Here is a 25,131-nt window from a genome sequence, read left to right as displayed (position 1 = left end):
TTATCCATACAATTTCAAAGTAAGGTGATTAAAATCAAAATAAGCAACAAGGATATTCAGAGGTAATACTGTACGATCGTTTCATGCAACTCCATTTAATTGAACGATCCAATCATTACATCAATTTAAAATGCAGAGCAATCCTTAGCTTCACAAAGACATAGAATTTAATTAAATTAGAACAGATGGACACATTGGTATAATTATACCTAAAATCTCCAAGAAGTTAAGGAGATAGACAAAGACATATTGTCTTCATTCCAGTTTTGAAGTTACTGAATTTTTCAAGAAGATATACATTGTTACAGACTCTGTCTGTCACTGATTTTTTTATTTGTTTTTATGGGGTCAGTTTTAATTTATAGACTAGTTTATTAAATCCCTTGTACATCTAAGGCTGAGAGAACAGAGGGCAGTATCTGTTCGGGGTAGGGCTGAGGGAGCAGACAGACATCATAGTTGGTATAGTCATTAAAATCCCATTTCATTATCAATGGCCTGCTAGTGGGCGACCCCCTTAATTGTCAGTTAACATCTTGTTTTAAGTTTTCCCTTACCAAACCTCATGATATTGCTTCTAATAAATCTTGATTTTTATGACTATACCAACTATGATGTCTGTCTGCTCCCTCAGCCCTACCCCGAACAGATACTGCCCTCTGTTCTCTCAGCCTTAGATGTACAAGGGATTTAATAAACTAGTCTATAAATTAAAACTGACCCCATAAAAACAAATAAAAAAATCAGTGACAGGCAGAGTCTGTAACAATGTATATCTTCTTGAAAACTTAGTAACTTCAATGCTGGAGTGAAGACAACATGTCTTTGTCTATCTCCTTAACTTCTTGGAGATTTTAGGTATAATTATACCAATGTGTCCATCTGTTCTAATTTAATTAAATTCTATGTCTTTGTGCAGCTGAGGATTGCTCTGCATTTTAAATTGATGTAATGATTGGATTGTTCAATTGAATGGAGTTGCCTGAAACGATCGTACAGTATTACCTCTGAATATCCTTCTTGCTTATTTTGATATATATATATATATATATATATCAAAATGTAACCACATGTGAATCGTTGGCAATTTTTCTTCCTCTTCTATTGGACTTGCCTGTTTCTGAAGGAGAGCTCTGCTCGAAACGTAAAACTACCTTTCTTTCCTTCCCTGAGCATCTGCTAATACTTCACATGTACCTTGTCCTTGCATTGTTGGTTTTTTTGTGTGTTTGCTCTTCGTTTTTTTAATTTTTTTATTTACTATATATATATATATTGTGATGACAGCCAATTATTTTTAGGGGAAGGTATGCACAGCAAATAGTCTTTCAGGTACAGGCCTAGGTAAAATTCCACGTTCCTGTTCTCCTTCATCTGAAGACTCCATTGGAACAACTTCCCAACACTATCTTCATTGTCCACCAGCATCCATCAACAGGAAGAACGAGCTATCTTATTGTTGCCACTACAGGTACTATGCTCTGTTATTGAACTTCAAGTCATCGGCAGGTAAACCACCCTAGGCCTGGGTGTCCCATGCACAAAGGCAAGGATGTTCTCAACCCCTGCAGCCTTACCTACGTTGATCGTCCAGCCCCAATTCTAACTTAACACCATCAAATTTGGCTACCCTCACATCAAGACTGTTTCTACTAATGTGGTCACCTGAGCTAACGACCCATGCCAACCTACCAATATGTCTGGGACCCAACGGCACTGAATACACTATACAGCTGGAGTGACTTTCATTGCATTAACACCACATCACCTGAGCTGACCGACAGAAGCCTTAATGCCTAGAAGCCATCTGGAATTTGTCTCTTGTTCTTCTCCTATTTTGTCTGGTGAGAGGAATGTGTCCTGTCCCTCCCCTCAGAAGCTATTATGCATGTTTCTCTGTGTGTATTTGTTGTAAAGAAGAAATTCTGTTTCCATAGGAAAAAGATCCTGCATGGAGTTTAGATGCAAAGTCAACAACCGATTACTCTGTGCCAGTCAGAGCACCATTATATTCTGCTGAAAGCAAGGTAAGCTCTTCTCGTTTCCCTTATTCCACCACTTCTTCACTCAGCATGCAGTTGTTTCGACCCCTCTTATCACAAGCTGTTTCATTGGCTTGCTTAGAAGAACATAGCTTTTAATGTTGTCGTGAATTGTCAATTTGGTTCTTAGAATATAAAATCTGTTTTCTTAGAAACCAAAAAAAAACCGCATAGACTATCTTTTATCTTCACATTTGTATATAATTTCTTGCTAGATGTGTTGTGCATAATTTATCTATTTATTCGTGTATAAACTTCCCCCTCACCCTTCCACAAGAAATCCAATACAATATAAGAAATATATAGAGGATAACCTATGACTAGAAATGTTAAAGTGTTTGTAATGAGGGAAAGAAAAACCTGAATATATTTTGGCTGTCTTCATTGCTCTTCCTTTTGATCTAAAAGTGATTATCTCCCTTACAATAAACTAGCCGCCAGGGTGAACCATGTTTGAACAGAAGAAGGAATATTATTAGGTTTAAATTATTCTGTTACTAAGCAATTGAAAACAAAGAAGAAAAAAAAACCCAGTAATTATGTCCCTAAAAGTTAATAATCTTTTCCCTTTTCTTAAAAAGGTGTTTAGCGTGATAATCTAACTGCAATTCTTATTTACTTTGATATTGTGCTGAGTGGGTATTACTGGTATCTAACCCATGTCTGGTTTAGGAAAGGAACCCTCACTTTTCGATCTTCATCATGGTAGGATGGTTTGCTACTTTCTTTCATTTAAAAGAAGGGCAATGGGAAAAAAAAATTCATTGTAGAGTATTATTATCATCATTGTCAATTTTTTTTTCTATTTTCTGTTTGTATTTAGTGGATAAGTCTATCACAGAGTATATTGATGTTTGCTTTAATCTTTTGTCATTACAACAATTCTCGATTTCATCTTATCACTTCTTAATTTGTCCATTGTTCAGCTGCAGGTTCTGGTTAGGCTATAGACACTCCTACAATGACCATGCCATCTATCTAGACCAGTGGGTCTCAACCAATCTTTGCTTACGGACCCCTTGAGATTCCCATTTTACTCAAATGTCCCACCACTGTTTGCTGTTTAAAACGTCCTATTTTTACAATTAGGGATTGTATTTTTTAAAAATTTAATATTTTGTGTGTTTTTTAATTAAAGTCAATTTATTGAATATAAACTTCATCGACAAAATCTTACAATGGACCTTGGTTGAGAATCCCTTGTCTAGAACTACATCAACCAATTTGTCCTTTCCCCTTTGTGCTAGCAGGATATTTCCATTGGCCCCTAAACAGTTTAAAAAGCATAGCATTATCAAGTAAACTTTGTCTAACTCTCAGTGAGTTCTGTGTGGTTTCTTAATGATCTAATTAGTGCAAAATCAATTCAGTCTTTCTTTCTGTTATGCTATTCTAGGTAATTAAACATTATTTACACACATTACCAGTTATACATTCTTTAAAATGTATAACTGTCTGGAAATTTTAGGGTTAGGGTCTGTCTAGCTTAATCCAGTTTCCATGGCATATAAGGGACTGAGATTACATCCCATGGATAGGACGCTAGTCCATTGCAGGGTTAACTTCCCAGATACTGCTGGAACTTATTTTCTACTGAGTGAGCTGGAACAATGTGAAGTGAAGTGTTTTGCTCAAGAACACAATGCATCACCTGATCCAGGAATTGAAACCACTATCTTACAGTTGGAAATGTAACACCCTGACCACTAGGCCATGTACCTGGAAATTTTACACTTATTTATACAACTTGACACACATGTCCATTCATTCTCTCTTTCCCGTCCATACATTTTATATACATATACATAGTGCAGCGCATAGTTTCTTAGACAGAGTCATGCATAAACAGATGTGGTGTTAGTGCTATGTAAAGAAACAGTGGTGCTGGGGCCATGTGAAAAGCACTGAGTACACTCTGTAGAGTGGTTGATGTTAGGAAGGGCATGCCGCCGTAGAAACCATGCCAAGACAAATAATCAGAGCCTGCTGCAACACATGGCCTTGCCAGTTCCTGTCAAACGTTGACGACGATGTGGCTGTTGTATGCATATAGACATATATATAGACACTGTCTTATATTCCTCCCCACCACTACGAAACTCTATAAAATGATTAAAATTCCCCACAAAGGAACTTATTTTGATTTGAAAACCCCACTAGAATGGGAGAAAGCGCTAATGATCTAAATGATATGATATATATGTAAAAAATGTAATATATAAATAAATATCTGTAAATATAAACCATCCGATCTTCTGATTACCTCATTTCTTCTAATATATAGACATGTACATATATATATATATATGATGATGATGATGATGATGATCGTATCAAGCTTAGTAAAATTGGTGTTTCCCACAACATACAGGCTCATCCTTTCAGGTGTCAGTGCCACAAAAAGCATCCTGTGCTGGTGCCACATAAGTGCACCTGTGCTGGTGCCACTTATGTAGCACCAGCACATGTGCTTGGCATAAGGAAGAGCATCCAGCCATAGAAACTACAACAGAGAACTGGAGCCTGCCAGACACACTTGGATTCCCCCCTCCTGCATAGATGCCCTCTTTATAAATTCTTTTCTACTCTAGGCATAGTGGTTAAGAGCACGGGCTACTAACCCCAAGATTCCGAGTTCAATTCCAGGCAGTGACCTGAATAATGAAGACAATAATAATAACATCAAAAAATACCTTAGGAATGAGAACCCAGGTTCGAAATTCCCTCAGGACACCTGATGAAGGCTGGAGAATAGATCAGCTGAAATAAGATGAGGACAAATATCCATCACATGTAAATAATGTACATAATTTCTCATCTCTTAAATATAGAACTCTAGGCACAAGGCTTGAAATTTGGGCAGCAGTCGATTAGATCAAACCCAGTATGCAACTGGTACTTAATTTATCAAGGGTGAAAGGTAAAGTCGACCTTGGGGGAATTTGAAATCAGAACGTAAAGACAAACTAAATACCGCTAAGTATTTCGCCTGGCATGCTAGCGTTTCTGCCAGCTTTCCACCCCCTTAGAAATTGAGCCAGTGAGGGAGTCGCTGTCATCATTGAATTTTTTAAAAACTACAATTAAATCTACCTCAAATCACATCTTTACTGTCTTAAGATAAAGGAAGGTTACATTGAATAATGTAGTACTAGATATACAGTATTTGATAAGCTGATGGGATGGTCATGCCTGGAATGTTTGGTCGTAGTTGATATGATGATGAGGAGAAACTGTACCATTTTTGATAACTTGAAATCGCCCCCCTCCTCCTATCAATGTAGACAATAGTGATTTTTATCAACTAAAATTTATACTTCAAATATATTTTCTGTTGTTGCTCAATAACCATTCTTGATTTAATTCTAATATTCATCTCTACTTCGTTAGAATTAATATATTATGCCATTAATAAATTTAGTGTGAATTTGAACTTTTTTTCTTTAGCCCAAGGAGTCCAATCAAGAATATAATTTTTTTTTTCTTTTTATATTTATTTTTTCTTTCTGAAGCTTAACTTCGCCGACTCAGAGCCATCTTTGTGACTGTCACCCGATAGTGTACCCAATATACACAGGATCAGATACTCACATATCAGGATACCCACCCCTCCAACATTACACTGGATCATCCAATGTCCCTAGTTGTAATTCAGTGCTCTTTCTTTGAAATTTACCAGAATCTTCCTAAAGATGTAAACCATAAAAAAAAAACTCAAAAGTCAAAAGAGTTTGAAAACAACTTTAGTGGTGGACTTTTTTTTTTTTTTAATTTCTTTTCGAGTTATTTTTCTTTACTTTTTCTATTTTTGTTTTATATATCTTTATATAAATGAAAAATTTATTCAGTGGAGTTCTCGCCACTTTTTTTTAAATAAAATAAATTTAGAAAATAAAACTAAAATAAAATAAAATTTCTAAAAGAAAGCAATGAGAAGGGAAGCAGAAAAATCAAAAAGATTTCTAAATAAGCAGCCTTTGAACTAGATTAAAATAATGTTGGAAAGTTCTCTCTCTCTCTCTCTCTCTCTCTCTCTCTCTCTTCCTACTGTGATACAATGGAACACATTTTTATCTCAGACCAACCATGAGCAAAATGGAGATAACATTAATTTATTCCTAATAGGTTTTGTCAACTTGTTCTGTTTTTATAAATTTTATTCATAAAATGGAAGTTTTGCCAAATTTCAGACGGTTACAAATGGCTTCTCTTGAACAAAATTACTGGTACAGATTTTTGTGTTTGTATAGTATTTATTGCTTTATCTTTACCTATCAATAATCTTCAACACAACTGCATAAATAGTTATATCTACCAAATAACTGTTTGACTGACGATAGGTACAAGCGCTACTTTGTGGGCGAGTGATTAGCATTTCTATCAATCACTGGGATCTTACCTCTTTCCCTTCGACCCTGATCCAAATGTTCTTCCTCTGTGGCACCACCAAACCTCTGACTTCAGGGGTTTCATCCTAGTTCCACTCAATTAGATTTCTTCCACATAAATCTAAGGTAGCAATGTCTCCCATCTCAGTAAGATACGTTGATGAGATTTAACCTTAAGATACAGGAATAAATGATAAATTACTAATCAAAAAATTTATTATAAGCACTTTTTAAATGTTTATACGTTTGTAACCACACTATTGAGATGAAAAATAACAAAAACTGCTAACAGGAAAATTGTTACAAATACCTCCTGCTTATGTGTCAAACTTGCTTCTGATAATTCTACGGGAGACTAATGTCTACCTGCAGTCCGAGAGAAGAAATCTATTAAACTTGCTGTTGTTTAAATGGTAGCATTTTTACCTGCTGAGCAAGAAATGAGTTGTTTTGAATCCTGTCGACGAGTTCATTGTCATTTTTCTCTCAAATTGTTATCCATAAAACTTCTTGTTTGTATGTAATAAAATTTTGTAAACAATGAAGACACGGATTTGATTCTCATTAGCTCTCAATCACTTATTGATTTTCAGGTTGGCTTTATATTGGGTTGCCAAATTTTTTTCTTCTCCCCATTCATTTAAAATACTTTTCATTGACAATTTTAACAAAACCAATTAATAATACATTCTCCTTCAATGTTCCGCTCGCTTGCCAATGCCTGGATGTTAGGTTCTCAGCTCCCTGTCGTTAATTGCAATGTGTTGGTGACCAACTGCAAAAGGTGATTATAAATGGCTGGAGGGTGTGGTAGAGATTCCGAACTGACCTCTCCAATAGCATTTTTTAGTCAAATTAGCAATGTTGGGGAGAGCATTGTTGCATTGAAGAAGCAGGCTGCTGTGTCACTTGTCCGGTCATTTCAGCTGCTATGAGAAAACATGGACCAATTCCCTGGTAGGATGGTGTAGATCTTTGAAGATGAGAGCTCATTCAATCAATCCTCATTGAACTGAACAGCTCAGCCAAACACAGTCGGTGAGGTCAAATTTCTCTTCTTTGAAACACAGAAACCATTTCTGTGCAGTTCTTTCAGTAATAGCACCTTCTCCATTCACAGCACAGATGTCTCTTGCAGCTTTGGAACCTTGACTGAAAGGTGTTGAAAGTGTTCATTTCTAACAACTTGCCACTTCATCGTCAAATGTCTGGAAAAAAAGTAAAATTTATTCAAATTTCAAAAACAATAAACAAAAGTTGTAGTGGAAGGAAGAACAGAACTACAAAAACCCTGAAAGTGCTACAAAATGTTTCATGCAAATTCAAATAACATTGGAAAGAAATTAACATATTTGACAACCCAATATATGTGTGTGTGTGTGTATATGTATATATGTGTGTGTTTGTGCGTATAAAAATATATAAAACAAAAGAGGGAGGGGGTTCCATGCAGGAAAAAATATAGGAAAATTTGTTGTTGAAAATACACAAATTTGAAAAGCTTGTTTAAAATAAATTTATTTTTATATAAACACCAAACTAGTTTCAACAATATGTGTTTATCAATGGTAAAAATTTAGAATTATGAATTAGAAAAACAGTCAATAATGACTTAAGAACATTTAAACTTGTCAACATTGAAACTTTTAAACTTGTTTTTCTAATTCATAATTCTAAATTTTTACCATTGATAAACACATAATATTGTTGAAACTAGTTTGGTGTATATATATATATATAAATAAATTTATATTAAACCATTACAAGTTTTTCAAATTTAGGTGCATTTTTAACAACAAATTTGCATATATATATAATAATATACTATTTGGAAAACATACACACACTTGCTATTCAGCCTTTAACTATCACAAAAATGTATTAATGACATTATATATTGGTTCACTAAGTTATTTCCTTTGGCTTTTTTTTTTTCTTTTTCTTTTACCAATTATGTGAATTATAACTAGCCAAAAATGTTTCTAGCTTTTCCTACTTGTTAAAATGTCTAAGATTGATCACTTATTTAGCAGTTTTGAGACGGCTACATTTTTTGATGAGAACCTAATAAGACCAAGACATGTCTGTTGTTGACACTGCCGACCAACATAAATCATATTTTCTCCTAACCATAAATGCATTAAATAATTTTCTGTGAAGTTAATTTCTTCATAAGCTATTAAACTCTCAAAGAAGAGGTGAAAACTGTTGCAAGGTATTTTTTCTGCTGTTTATATTCATGGTTCTCTCCACCTGTATCCAATCACATTTTTCTTTACATGTGGGCATGATTGGAAACTTCACTTTTGCAGTTTAGTATATAGTCCCTTTCTCTGCCAAGCATAGACTGGACCTCCTTCTATTGAAGCAAAGCTTGCACCTCTCCAGCACTCTCCACTTGATGACGTAATCCATGGTACTCTCCTTCAATGACCATACATGCTTAGCCAGGGTTGTGACATTTCAACTCCCCTGTATGTATATTAGATGCTGCTGTGCCCACATATTTCTGCGTGTTTGGCTGCCCATTGGTGTCCTTTGAGAAAGACAACAAACCAGCAGTAATTGGAAGCAACTCTCAAAAGATTGAAAAAGAAAAAAATTCAAGAAATTAATTCTTTGTTTACAAAATCGAATTTACATGCTTAATGGGAAATTTGATTGTTGTTAAGAGGTGAGGTGCCTGGTGTGGACAGTTTTTGGTCTTAGGAGGTCCTGGTTCAGCTGATTTGGAAATGAAAAAGAAATCATAAATCCCTGCTCAATGATATTTGGTAACAGAAATATCTCTGAAAAGACTTCCATCTTGAAATTGAAAATATATCCTAACTGAAATTCAGATGAAAGAAATTAAATGTCTGAGATAAATATAGTGATAACAAAGAGTTCATGTCGTACATCTGTGTAAACTAAAAACATGAACAAATGCCTCACATATTTTTGGAGATACACAATGTCAGCAGAAACAAAATGACAGTAATGACAAGCTCTCTGAGATGAGCTTGTAGAGTCTACAAAAACATACCACAAAATTAACCCTTTAGCATGCACAATGCTTTTAATTGATCTTGCATCATCTTGTAGCTTCGAGATTTCAACAATCTGATTGTTTTCTTCTTTGAACAACATTGTAAAGTAGATTATTTACATTTGATGGATATTTGTCCTCATCTGGTTTGTTGTTAACGTTTCAGCTGATATACCCTCCAGCCTTCATCAGGTATCTTGGGGAAATTTCGAACCTGGGTTATCATTCCTAAGGTAATTTTCAATATTAATATAATTAGTATTCAGGCCACTGCCTGGAATCGAACTCGGAATCTTGGGGTTAGTAGCCTGCGCTCTTAACCACAACACCATATGCCCATAGGCTTTTGATGGAGTTTCTCTATATGTCTCCACTGAAGTCATATGGTGTAGTGGTTAAGAGCGTGGGCTACTAACTCCAAGATTCCGAGTTCGATTCCAGGCAGTGACCTGAATAACAACAACAACATTGAAAAATACCTTAGGAATGAGAACCCAGGTTCGAAATTTCCCCAAGACACCTGATGAAGGCTGAAGGGTATATCAGCAGAAACGTTAACAACAAACAAGATGGGGACAAATATCCATCAAATGTAAATAATCTACTTTACAATGTTGTTCAAAGAAGAAAACAATCAGATTGTTGAAATCTCGAAGCTACAAGATGATGAATTAAAATGAGATCAGACAAAATGTGTTAACAAACCAGACGAGGACAAATATCTGTGAAATGTAAATAATGTAAATAATTCCTCATCTCTTAAATATAGAACTGTATTGTAAAGTAGGTTGGAAAAGCTGGATCCAGTCAGATTGAACATAAAAGAGGGGAAATATTATGGCCAGTTGAAATGCTAAAGGATTAAACAAAAAGATCAAAAGTACAAAATCAAAGAAATTAATCTCGCCAAAACAAAACAAAATAATACTCAGCCATGTTAGCAGATTAAGGTTTAAGGCAGTTACAACAAATTCCCCTTTAAAGCAGCCAATAAGAACAAACCAACGATCCAAATTCACTGCACCCGACTTATAGAATATTTCAGAAAAAATATTTAGAAAACTTGCGTTGTTTATAAGCTTTTCTTTTCAGCCATTTGACTTTTTTATCATCCAAAGGGATTTTTTAAACCCAATATTCTTTTACATGCTATTATTTACAGCTTTAGCTACTTTGAGTTCTACAATTAAAACAATCTATAGAAAACTTTGTATTATACTGATTTACAATTAATAGTAAGAATCTGTTACAAAATCCCCAGAATTAAAAACCTCCCCCTCAATGAACAGACAAGGTTGAAACCCCCCCCCCATCTAAATCACATTTTACTGCCATAAAGCAGGAGAGCCATATTTGCGAATGTCATGGTTACACTATGTCTGAAAATAAGAGGTGATGGTCTTTACTGGAATGCCTCTGCTCACATGTTTGACTAATCAGACTCTTCCAATCAATAAGGAACACAAAAGTTTTAAACCTCATGATGCCAGCTGTTATACTGGACAGACATGTATTACACTTTCTCAACAACTGACCATGCAGTTACAACAAGGAACCCTTTGTAGCATTCATCCCTATAAGCAGTCCACCAATAGTCAGCAATGATTGTCCTTATGAAACATGACTCGTATCTTAAATATGAGAAGGGAATCTCCTTCACTGCAATGCCTCTGCAGTCTCATATTTTGTTACATCTTTAACTCTCAGCTGTGCGTCTTGTACCATTAAACAATTATTAGTCAAGGTATTTGCCTGAGCAACTGAATTTCCTCCATTCCTCGGACATCCTCACATCAGCAGAGATTGCTGCTGCACCAACATCTTCTCCATGCTATTAAAACCTCGGCTTTTTCTTAGGATGATTGTGTGTTTGTTAACCTTATTTATCCAAGTGATTTCAAGTGTCTCTGTTCCATATAATAAGGTGGATAATGATATTGTTCATTTTGCTTTGCATTTAACTTGGACTGACATATGTAGCGTTCTGAATAAGCCTCAACCTTCTGAGTACTGAGCTGGCCTTGCTCACCTAGTCCACCATCAGATTGTGCTATCCAGAGAAGTGGCTTGCTTCAAGCAGTTCCTGCCCTTCAATAACAAGGGGCACCGCTCAGGTTTATTCCACTTGGCATGAGTCAACACTTGATTGATACAGAACTTTGCTCTTCACTGTCAAAAGCAACTGTCAATCTCTGCATGTCCCCTGTTCTGTGGAAGATAAGAATATATATATATATATATATATATATATATATATATACGAATATACTTTTCTACTCAAGACACAAGGGCTGAAATTTTGGGGGAAGGGACCAGTTGATTAGATCAACCAAGGTATGCAACTGGTACTTAATTTATCGACCCCAAAAGGATGAAAGGAAAAGTTGACCATGGCGAAATTTGAACTCAGAACATAAAAACAGACGAAATACTACTAAGTATTTCGCCTGGCGTGCTAATGTTTCTGCCAGCTTGCCGCCTTCGTAAGAATATATACACACATAGAGTAATGTATATTTTATGAGAAGTTAAAGCTTCCAGAGTTGTGTGGCTGATTATTGAAACCATTGAAGAAAGGAAGCAGCATGACAATATATAAGCAAAGATATTTATAAATATAGTAATATAAATGGTCAAGATTTGATTGATTTCCAAAAGCCATTAGAAAATATATCAGCTGATATATGGACGTGGTAGATTCATCTACTTCCATGCAAAAGCACTTTATATTTTTGTCTTCACTATCAGGTGTGTAAAACACACTAAAGTCCTATAATGGAACAATCAATTTTATAACTGTTAATATTATCATTAACCCCAAGTATATAGTGAAAGGGGTGAAGTGTTTTTCTGCCTTGCTGAATGTATATATATGTTGTAATAATCTTTTTTAAAGGAATTATCAAAAAGCCCAACACAGTTGTTAGCAAAAACAAACTCATTGTGAAACTCAGAATAATGATTCACAGAACAGCTTCAGGTACTTTTTATGTGGTGGTCAGTACAGAGCTTCTCAAATTGCTACAAACAGCAGCTAAATCTCCACCAAATCACACACACTTTATACACACGCATATATGCAAATGCGTGTGTATGCATGTAGCACTATATACACCCACTCCATATACAGGATATGGTGAATAAATTGTCTAAATTATGCAAAAATGAAAATGACACTGACATGTCATTTTAACAGATATTTACCAGAAACATCTTGAAATACTAAAGAGTAAATTTATTCAATAAAATCGCCATTGGCTTCAACCACGGCCTCCAGACGACTTTGGAATCTCCTGCAGCTCTTCTGTTCGGTCTCCTTGTTTAAGTTGGTGAATGCTGCCATAATCCTTGCCTTCAGTTCATCTTTGGTGTTACAAGCAGTTTTGTTGGTCACATGTTCAACTGCACCCTACACATAATAATCAAGGGGGCTGTAGTTTGGGGACTTAGGTGGCCAGACGTTAGGGGTGGTGTGCTCACAGAAATTGTCTGACAGCCATGACTGGGTTCCCCTGCTTGTGTGGCATGGTGCAGAGTCCTGTTGCCAGAGATAGGGTCTTCCAACAACCAACCTCTTCACCCAGGGAAGCACTACCTTCTCCAGGCACTTGATGTAGGCCTACATGTTGAGTCTGAGGCCATGTGGGAAGATGAATGGAGGTATAATGTTGCCATCACTAGTGATCACTCCGAACACCGTGATGTTGACTGGATGTTTGATTTTTATCACTCTTAGTACATGTCCTCAGATTGCCACCTAAACACTCTGAAATATTCATATTGGATCTTCCTGCATGAATGCCAAGCACTACAGCATGATGTCGTTTCCAAATTTCTGGCAGAGTGAATTGTGTCATGGTGCTGTTTTTCTCATAGATGGTGTCCAACTGACCCTACTATACTGTGCAGTCGACAAAATCAAAGGCAAACAATGCAATGCATGAAATTAAAAATATAAAATGGTGATAATTTACCCTGTATAGGCAATGTCTTATTGGAGATGAGAAAGGGGGATGTAGTAAGAGGAATGGTGGGGAGGCTTTTTTTTCTCTCATGATCACAACCAATTAAAGAGAAACACAGCTTTGAAAACTGCAAATATAGCAGAACTAAGTGTCATCAAATGTAGAAACAAATCAATTCCTGATGATCAGAAAAGGTAAAATTACTTTAACGATTTTCAAGACTTGAGAGAAAAACGAATATACATGAAAGCTCTTAAAAATTCTAACCACACGAAGGCAAAGAATTTATACAAAATTGTTTCTTGACCTTTTGTTTAAGACCAAAGTGTAGTAATTTATACAGAATTGATGGCTGCACACGCATGGCTATGTGGATAAGAAGTTTGTTTTCCAACCACATGTGCAACACCTTGGGCAAGTGTCTTCTACTATGGCCTGTGAGCGTTGGCAGAAATTCTGTCATGTGGGAAGCATGTGTGATAGTGCTTGTGCCACCTTTGATAGATAGGAGGAACTGTAAAAATACAAACACTAACACATACAACAATACTGGTATAGATGCATGCACACACACACACATTAACATTTCAAATTGCGATGGACGACAGAGCTGAATGCCCGAGTGACCTTGAAAGACCTCAAAGATAACTTTACATCTAATAGGAATTAAGTACATTAGTAGAAACATTTTAATTTCCATTAATTCAAACACACACACACACACACACATATATATATATATAATATATATATATACAATTGCAGCGTGGAAGGTGTTTGTAAGCCATTTAAGAAACACAAAAGCCGTTCAATTCACTTCAACATTTAAGTTTAATTTGTCAAAATATTTTCGTCGCTTTAAGACCGCGACCTGTTCACTGACAAAAATCCGTGATGCAGCACAGATTTTTGTCAGTGAACAGGTGGCAGTTTTAAAGTGACGAAAATATTTCAGCACATGATCTCAGATCAAATCACTTGCTATGCAGGTACATCTCCGTAATATATATATATATTACGGAGATGTACCTGCATAGCAAGTGATTTGATCTGAGACATGCTGCCTAGGTAAGCAAAGTGGGCAGTGCCTACCCTGAATAAAATAGATCAATAGCAACATTTTCCTTTTATGGCAAAATATGCACCCAATTCAATAAAATTATGAAGGTTGCTCTGATTACTCTGCGTAAAATATAAAATATCTTATTTTTTTGTAGATCAGGTTGGCATCATTCGCCCCTGCCTTTCAATCTCAGTATCTAAGCTATGCATAGAACTGCTGTGGTACACATGCTGCGTACACTCCTACAACAACATTTTCTTTACGTACTATAAAGGCAGAAGCAAATCTGCCTCCAACTCAGTCATGCGCCTGTGTTTCGGTTATTACCCTGAGTAATTACTGATGGCACACGCCTGAGATATAATATATATGCCACTGGTTTACAACATGTTGGTAATTGAGTGGTTTAATAATCTAGAAGATACACAATACTGCAGATTCACTCAGTTTTATTCCCTCATCACAAGACCCACGCTCTGTAAATTTAGCATCTGGTCATTCATTTCTACAGTTCTAGATTTAAGAGATGAGCAATTATTTACATTTGACATATATTTGTCCTCATCTTATTTGTTGTTAACACATTTCAGCTGATAAACCCTCCAGCCTTCATCAGGTGTCTTGGGGAAATTTCGAACCTGGGTTCTCATTCCTAAGGTATTTTTCGATATTATTATTATCCAGGTCACCGCCTGGAATTGTATTCAGAATATTGGGGTTAGTAGCCCGTGCTCTTAACCACTACACTATATAATACTGAAAAATACCTTAGGAATGAGAACCCAGGTTCGAAATTTACCCAAGACACTTGATGAAGGCTGGAGGGTATATCAGCAGAAACATTGTGTTAACAACAAATAAGATGAGGACAAATATCCGTCAAATGTAAATGATTCCTGAATTAATATTTTAATGAATGCTCAGAAGTGATTACCTTTCCATTGTGGTTCCTTTCAGTAGCAGCACAATGGTGGTAAAGCTTTCTGGTGTTGCTATGAGTAGTTACAATGGAAGAGAGGTTTGTGAGAGAGGTGGACATATTTACTAGACCCACTTTAACATTTCCTCTCATTTAGAATTTGAGGCTGTGGTCTAATCTTTACCGGTTTCTAAAATAGATCAACACCAGATAAATTCGGAAGCATCTTCATAAAAACCATTCGAGAATTTAGTCTAAAAATATTGTCATGGCCAGCATTTTGTTAATTTCCAAGATTTCACTCATGGTCTTTTAATCAGCATTATTAGCAAATGGATTTCCAGCAGCACATTTGATGAAGAATCCTTGAGTAGAGCTCTTCCTATTTACAAAGAAGTTTTAACAGGGAATGGTTTTAAAGATACAATGCAGCATATGCAAAACACCAATAGTATGTACACAAATAGAAACTGTAATAAGGAAAGGGGTAAATATTTGGTTCGACCCAGCCAAGTGGCTTGATGCCATTTCTTATGCAGAAGGAATATTTCCGATGTTTAACACATAAGCACTTCATTTTCTCACATAATTTTCATGAACTTCTGAGAAAAGGTTAACTACAATGGCTCTGAAAAACTTGTTTTTTAACATCAAAGATCAATAGAGGACATCACAAGCACTGGTAAGTCACAACGTTGCTCTCTAGGCATTTGCAGAATCACCATTTCTTGCTCCTCCAACAAAAAGTGCCATGATAAAATATTGGTATTTCACACCAAAGACACTTCACCTCACTTTATCTGAAGATACAGAAGGAAATTACACCAGTTTTTTGCAGCTAATCTATTCAAAAGCTGGTAAACACAACATATTCGCTTTCCGGCACACAGAATACAAGAGAGCTATGTCATGGATTAAATATTTCTAAAGCTCAAGAACCAAAATACAAAAACTATCTTAACAAATTGGTTAAGTCATTGAAAGCACCATCTTAGATACCAATGGATCCAAGAGATGTCACCTCTAATGAGAAAAGAAATTTAACATCCAAAGAAAGAACTATGTGCTACTATTAAACAAAACATCTGAATTAGTCTCAAATTATCAAGATGAGAATGAATGCTTTTGAGACATTTACAGACGAGTTTTAAGCATCTGGATCCTATATACATCAATCCTCAAACGTTTCACAAACTTAAAAATATTTTACAAAAAAAAAAAAAACCCCATCTCTAACAGATGTATTCCTGGTCACATTCACCCTGAGTATTTTTTAAAATTATTTTTAATTTTCACATTTTTGTTTCTTTATTCCTTTTTCTTATTATTTGAATTGTCTTTGATGTATTTTCATATTACACACATACACTTATCGTAGTTGATGGTATAAAAGATTCCTGGTCAATTAGACACACCTCAATTTCAGCAGCACATATTCAGGAACAACCATTTTCAATGCATTCAACCTTTAGCATTCAGATTCTTCTGTCAAATGTAATATTTATTTCCATAGTTTTCAATGAATCATGCATCATTTTGTAGATATGAGATATCAGTGATGGGATTGTTTCTTTTCCAAATGACAATATAGAACAGGGGTGAGGAGCAGGATTTGGTAGAATTCTTAGGCCAGTTTAAATGCTGATGGGTTCAAACATGTAACAGAGGTCCAATTTGATATATAAGGACCTAGAATGATGCTTTTTGAGAACTTTGGGGGAAAAAAAAGGTGGGGAGGGGGCATCTTAAATAAATCAAATACCATATATATAATATATCTTGGAATAATGGTCCTTGAAGCATATCAAATACAACCCCCTTGAGCAACTTTTGACTTTTTCTATCAAAAAGATTTTTCAACCCATTATTTTACGGGCTATCTTTTATAGCTGTATGTAATGGGCTTCATAAACCTTTATTCCAAAAAAGAATTATTGAACTTTTTCAAAAGTTTATATAATTCTTGACATCAATGATATACATTATTTACATTTGATGGATATTTGTCCTCATCCTGTTTGTTGTTAACATGTTTCAACTGATATACTCTCTAGCCTTCATCAAGTGTTGTGGGGAAATTTCGAACCTAGTTTCTCATTCTTAAGCTATTTTTCTATATTATAATTATTTAGGTCACTGCCTGGAATCAAACTCGGAATCTTAGGGTTAGTAGCCCGCACTCTTAACCACTACGCCATATGCTCGTGGGTGTAGTGGTTAAGAGCACGGGCTACTAACCCCAAGATTCCGAGTTCAATTCCAAGCAGTGACCTGAATAATAATAATAATATTGAATGAGAACCCAGGTTCGAAATTTCCCCAAGACACCTGATGAAGGCTGGAGCGTATATCAGCCGAAACGTGTTAACAAACAAGATGAGGACAAATATCCGTTAAATGTAAACAGTGTACATAATTCCTCATCTCTTAAATATAGAACTACATTATCAACAATACACACACACACACAATACATCTTAAGTTTCTGTAGTTTCATATTGTTTATTATTATATTTATATTTCATTATATATTTTTGTTATTGTATCCCACTTTTTTTCATAATGTTCTTTATTTTTATATAATTTATATACCCTTGTATATGTTCTTATATTCTTTCCTTTTCCATTTTATGTGTATTATGTATATTAATGTAAATTTTTTTCTTTATGCATAATATATATGTACTGTATAGATCATCACATACGTATTTAAAAATATATACATACACATCTATCACATATTTTTATATTTTATTATGTACATATTTTATTATATGTTGTATACTGCACAATTTATGTTGCATATGTTATATTTTATAATCGTTCATTTTACACTGCACATTTTCTGTTGTATTTGTTATTAAATATTTTATCACATTTTGTAATACGTATTTTTCATTTGTTATATTCTTTTGCTATACACACACTCATACATTCGTCCATACACGCGTATGTATGTATTACACAATGTATAATTATATTTCAATCTGTTATATTCATTCTATAACATGGTACTGATGTACACATGTTTGTGTAGAATGTGTGTATGTGTGCATAAAAGTGTATGTAGGGGATTGTGCTTGTGTGTATGCTTCTATGGGTATGTGTGTGTGTTATGTATGTATATTTGTGTGCATGTGTGTGTGTGTATATATAAAAATACACACACGAGTTACTTGGTGACCATACTGGGGCTGGTGCCACGTAAGAAGCACCAAATACATTCTGCAAAGTGGTTGGCATTAGGGAAGGGGATCCAGGTGTAGAAACCAGACCAAAAAAGACAATCAGAGCTTGAAGCAGTCAGCCCTTGTCGAATTATCCAATGCCTACATGGAAAAATGGACATTAAATGAGGATGATGAAGATATATATCCTATTCAACATGGATATACAGTAGAAAGCCAGAAAACTGTGGTAATGGTCTCAAGAAAACATCTTGTATAGGCCTAAAATGCAGAGAAGCATATCAGTAGAAAAAGCATCCAACAGTGGTGGTAGGACTGCTGAGTCTAGATTTCTACTCAAGGAAGTAGAAACCTGGGTTTAGCAGTTTCGCTGCTGTTGCTGGATGATTTAAAAGTTCACAAATTGTTTTTTCAAATTTTAGTTTTCCAATCTGTGAAGAATCAGGTGAGGATTGTTAACCAGAAGGGTACCCAGCCAGAGAAAATCTGCCAACCCATGCAAGCATAGAAACATGGACATTGAAAGTATGATGGTGATGACAATATATACAAAACCCTGCCAAAGCAGATACAATAGCCTTGGGTAGTTTCCTACCTGGCTGGCTCATGTCAGCCATCCTACCCATGCATGCATGGAAGATGGACATTAAACAATGATGATGATGACATATATAATCATCATCATCATCATTTAACGTCCGCTTTCCATAATAGCATGGGTTGGACGATATATATATATATATATATATATAGATATATATATATATATATATATATATATATATATATATATATATATATATGCAACAAGTGAATGGAATAAACATGGTTTAATTACAACATTTGTTTCTTTGCAATGGTAATGGCTGCAAGTTGCTGAGTTTTTCAGCCTCATACCTTTATATAAATTACATAAATAAGCCCAGCTGCAGCATCTGTGTACTGGTCCTCCATCAGGTTGGTTGCTTTTAAAGCACAGCTGGATCCCATCCAGTTCCCCATTTTTTAAATGCTTCAGCCTAATTAGCTAATCCAGTTCAAGGAATTAACCTGCTCTATGATGGCATATGGCAGCCAATAACAGAATAGAAGCTTTTAAATGGAAATTATGAGGTTATCGCTCAGATAATACTCAATAAATATACATACATACAACTAAATCAAGGATATAAATCCTATCAAAGGGATATCAGCAATTGGAGTTTCCTGGTTATATCCAGTGTATCAGTGAAAAAACCAAAGATCTACCCAGATCTATCACATTGATAGATCTGGGTAGATTATTATAATTTTTTTTATGAATGAGAAAAGAAAACAGAGAAGTTGACATCAATTTATTAGAACATAATAAATATTCTGAACAATATCCAACTCAGTTTCACCTACAACTGTTTCCATGCCCAATTGAATCAATCTAAGAAATTAAATTAAATTTCCATATTGAATATCGTTAATTAGGTATTTCATCAGGGGAGTCTATCAGGGGTCAAACAACCCATCAGAATGTAGCTCCTTTCTATCAAATTCTTCCCCATATTCGATATGGAAATTTGATTTAATTCAATTGGGCATGGAAACAGCTGTAGGTGAAATTGAGTTGGGTATTGTTCAGAATTGTATTAAGTTCTAATAAATTGATGTTTATATGTCAGTTTCTCCGTTTTCTTTTCTCATACATAAAATAATTATATATGTGTGTTAAGTTGATATGCAAAATCCCAAACATCGACTTTTTGTGGCCACCATCAGGCAACTATCTCAAATTCTCACATTATTTAGAAATATAATAAATGTCATCCCTCAAACCTGACAGGCGTAAAAGTTGCACTTTTTTATAAAAAATTGAGAAAATGTGTGAAAAATAACTTTTCAGAATAATCGTAAACCAACCAGCATGGTTGTTTAATTTGCATTTTGGAAGACAACTCCTAAGTTGACCAATCATATGCCTCGTTGCATTCACCGCACATGGCACACGTCGTCTTTCTTGTCTTCTGAGGGGAAATCTTTGGCATTTTGTTACATGCATGTGATTAAGACCCATTTTCAGAGAAAAGTTTCAATAAGGTCAAAGAATGTGCTATAGTGTTGAAAGAATTTTAAAAAATCGTCTGGAAAGGGTCCTCACGGAAAAAGCAGAACGACTTGCTGAATTGGATGATGTGAGCAAAACAAACCCGGAAGCGGAAGGCCAAGGTACACGTGCATCTTGTAGTGATGAGTTGTTGATGGGCACTAAAGCAGAGATGACCATGCCCCCCACACATGATGCCATGGTGAAAAACCTGACGAGGGCAAACTACCTAGCAGGAAGGAGTACATAGCAAATGTCTTGTACAGTTTCCACAGCCCACACAACCACGGATGGGAAGTAAGATACCACTACAGAGGTAGTGGAGGGGGGGGGTGGCGATCTTCCACCTGCACCAAGTTCTTTGCTTGAGATTACTTTTTGCAGTTGCAAGAAGAATAGCTGTGAGGAACCCAAAGGTGAAGGAAAGGGGTTGGTGCTTGTGTCGACAGCACAAGGGAACCTGCACAGACCTGTGTAGATGCATTCATTGCCAAAATTTAGCTCAAGCAGAAAATGATGTGGAAGGTGATGAAGATGATGCAGACAATGAGGAAGAAGACGAAAGGTGTGCGAGAGGTCACCTCAAATGAGAAAGGTGACTTGGATTATCTGTAAAGTTCAATTTTACCTGCATGCATCTTCATGCATCAAATTCAACAGTAATTCATTGGAAGCATAGTTTGTCACTTCTCCAGTGAGTTACTGAATTCCCATATTTAAAGCCACAAATGTTATTTTACAGACATTTACTCTGTGGTAAAGTTTTCATCCTGCATTAACTGAAAATGTATAGGATGTTAGACACAGCTTTGAAATGATGGCCAGATGAGGTATTTGTTATGCCGTACATGGACAATGCAACCTGATCATATAAGAAACTGCTTTGGGACCTTTGAATTTATTTGATTCAATTTATGCAGTCATTAATAAGCTACCAACATGGAGTGTTATTAATGAAAACAAGCTGAAAATGGACATCAATAACTGTTTTATGCCACATGTGTCAAATGTCTGAGTTAGTTATAGTAAAGCAGATTGGAATCAATATTATGTGGGAGGATACTTTTATCGTTTCTCAAGATTTTCTGTTTGGAATGAAGAGATGTGGAGTGGGAGAGAGAGAGAGAGAGAGAGAGGAGGATGTCTGTGCATGTACGCATATGTGTGTGTGTGTGTGTGTGCATACATGCAAGAAATAGAGAGAGTGAGAGCGAGCATGAGAGACAGAGGTACAGGCATGAGAGAAGAGGTTGAGGGCAGAAGAGTGTAAGACAAGGATGAGAAAGACAAGAGAAAAATGATGAGTTTCTTTGGTCTTGTTAATATTACAAGTATTATTGTTATTATCATCATCATCATTTTTAAAGATTAAATGTATTTTTTTAAGATTTGACATGCTTCAGAGGTCAGACAAAATTTACTCTTCACAACACCCCTCCCCCTCCCCCATTTAATTTTAATGGTTTGCAAATGTGCCTCAGTAAGTGGAAATATTTCTAATAGGATGTAAATTTAAGTTTGCAATCTTATTCTGAAATTAGACTTGTTTTGACATTCTGTACATCACAATCTTTCCTTCACAACAAAAGACCAGTCCAACACACAACGCCATTGGCCTGGTTTCCAACTGAGGACTCAAGAATCCAACAGACATAATTTCAGGCACCCATGCCAACCCCCTTTGCTTGTGAAGACATGTTGGGGCAAGCGAAATCGAAATCGAATTGAACCAGCCAGGATCCCTGGTCTGGTGGTACGTAAAAAGCACTATCCGACTCGTGGCCGTGGCACGTAAAATACTCCAATGCGACCGTACGACAGGCACCCTTGCCAACCCCCTTTGCTTGTGAAGACATGTTGGGGCAAGCGAAATCGAAATCGAATTGAACCAGCCAGGATCCCTGGTCTGGTGGTACGTAAAAAGCACTATCCGACTCGTGGCCGATGCCAGCACCGCCTCGACTGGCTTCCGTGCCGGTGGCACATAAAATACACAATCTGACCGTGGCCGTTGCCAGCCCCGCCTGGCACCTGTGCAGGTGGCACGTAAAAAGCACCCACTACACTCACGGAGTGGTTGGCGTTAGGAAGGGCATCCAGCTGTAGAAACATTGCCAAATTAGACTGGAGCCTGGTGCAGCCTTCTGGCTTCCCAGAACCCCGGTCGAACCGTCCAACCCATGCTAGCATGGAGAACGGACGTTAAACGACGATGATGATGATGATGATTAAAAGTATGATAACTCATTAATGTGCACTTTCCACGCTTGACGAGTTTCTGTGGTTGTTATGCATATTTTTCTCTACCGTTGTGCAAAATATCATGTTGCCATGTGGTGGTCACAAAAACAAAAAAACTAGAGCAATTTTAGATGTCTGCATCCCGGCCTATATATGTGTGTGTGTGTAGTTCTGTTATATTCTGTTAGGAACGTAATAGAGTACAGTATAAAGCTTGTCCTGCAGATTTCACCTGGTGCTATCAAGTAGTACTACAGAGAAATGGTTACAGATCCAAATACCTGCAGGCCCGGAGAGCTGTGTTGCGCAGAAACAATTGTAGTGATTACAAATAAATCTCCAACTGGGCTCTTTCTTGTTAACTCCACCTTATTCAATTGTTTATATATATATAAAGCAAAAAGGCATTAGATCTTTGCATTGTGACAAGGCGAAGGAGATAAATGTAGCTATATGACCATCTCCTGACTCCCGTTCTTACTTTCTTCTACCTCTCCAAATTAAAGTTGGGGTGTTTTCTCCCTAACTTCATTCTGCTACAATAATAGTTCTGATGTAAAATTTGCTAAAATGACACTTTGGCTTCCGTGCTGGTGGCATGTAAAAAGCACCATCCAATTGTGGTTGATGCCAGCTCCTCTGGCCCCTGTGCTGGTGGCATGTAAAAAGCACCATCCAATTGTGGTTGATGCCAGCTCCTCTGGCCCCTGTGCTGGTGGCATGTAAAAAGCACCATCCAATTGTGGTTGATGCCAGCTCCTCTGGCCCCTGTGCTGGTGGCATGTAAAAAGCACCCACTACACTTTCAGAGTGGTTGGCATTAGGAAGGGCATCCAGCTGTAGAAACTCTGCCAGATCAGATTGGGGCCTGGTGCAGCCTCCTGGCTTCCCAAACCCCAGTCAAACCATCCAACCCATGCCAGCATGGAAAACGGACATCAAATGATAATGATGGAGTATCCTGTATGTTGGAAAGCGATAATAGTTGTATACATCCGAGGAAGGCGGTTGTATTCCAAATTGATGTACTGCTTCAATTGATCAATTAAATGGATCCACCTGGAACTGCCGTAAGGCATTGATACCTGGACATTCTTCTTACTCATTTGCCTTTTTTTCACCTTACTTCAAAGCAGTGAGGATAATCCCAGACTGACTCGGTGCCTCAACTTAACTACCAAATTCAGCTGAATCTTAATTATTTCTTAACCCCAAGGCTTTTTGTTGTACACGTATTATTATTATTATATTATTATTATTATTGTCATCTTTGTATGGCCCAGTGCCTTTACTCTGTTTGTTGTTTTGTCCCTCGTCTCGTTCTGTAATGTTTAGGTCCCATTCCTGGCAAGTTTCTTGTCGGAACCTCCAGAGTGGAAGCAATATTGTCAAGAATGGCTGAAATTGCATTTGACCACTCTGGCCAATAACTGACCAGCAGTTGGTGACCCATGTTTTCTGTCTGGCTGTGTATTTAGTATATAATCGTTTGTTCATTTACAACACATTTTTTAAAATTATATATATACATATATATATATATACATATATATATATATATATATACATATATATACATGTATATATATAGAGAGAGGTAGGCAGGTCATATTTTCTGTTTGCTGTCTTTTTATATCAAGATTAAATATATATATATATATGTGTGTGTGTGCGTGTGTGTATGTATGTACGTCTCCTCTGCTTTTTCAGAGCCATCATCACAAGGAAATGCCCGTAGACTGGCCATCAAAGGAAGAATGTGATATGTATGTTCAAAAGTTTCCTGATCCTCAGAATATGTCGACTGTTTACCTGTCCCCTGAAAACAAAGGATTTGAGTAAGTAGAAAGTGATGTCATTCATCTTTCTTCCATTCTTTTACTTGTTGCAGTCATTAGACTGCGGCCATGCTGGGGCATTGCCTTCAAGGTGTTTTAGTCACATGAATCGACTTATTCCCTTCTTAAGCCCCTGATACTTATTCTGTCAGTCTCTTTTACTGAAACCACTAAGTTACAGGGGACATAAATACACCAACACTGGTTGTCAAGCAGTGGTCAGAGAGTGGGGGACAAACACACACACATACACGTATATAAGTCTGGTAGTTATGTTGGTCTCTTTTGCCAACCTCTAAGTTATGAAATAACAGGGATGCAAACAAACCAATACAGGTTGACATGTGGTATATAAAGGAACAAACACAAACACACATGATAGGCT

General features: G+C 36.3%; 1 protein-coding gene across 4 annotated transcripts in view; it reads left to right on the top strand.

Moving 5' to 3' along the window:
* LOC115213839 (tetratricopeptide repeat protein 17) overlaps positions 1 to 25,131 on the top strand; it is a 137,154-nt gene that overhangs the window by 100,464 nt on the left and 11,559 nt on the right. For all 4 annotated transcript variants that reach the window (XM_029782768.2, XM_036504445.1, XM_029782766.2 and 1 more), the window contains 2 exons: positions 1,938 to 2,027; positions 24,619 to 24,746. In XM_029782768.2, coding sequence (XP_029638628.1) covers positions 1,938 to 2,027; positions 24,619 to 24,746 — 218 coding nt within the window. The remainder of the gene's footprint in view (positions 1 to 1,937; positions 2,028 to 24,618; positions 24,747 to 25,131) is intronic.

The sequence above is a fragment of the Octopus sinensis genome, linkage group LG7 (assembly GCF_006345805.1).
Source record: "Octopus sinensis linkage group LG7, ASM634580v1, whole genome shotgun sequence".
NCBI classification, from domain to species: Eukaryota; Metazoa; Mollusca; class Cephalopoda; order Octopoda; family Octopodidae; genus Octopus; species Octopus sinensis.
The sequence above is the reverse complement of the archived record's forward strand: the minus strand, read 5'-3'. Positions and strand labels throughout refer to the sequence as shown.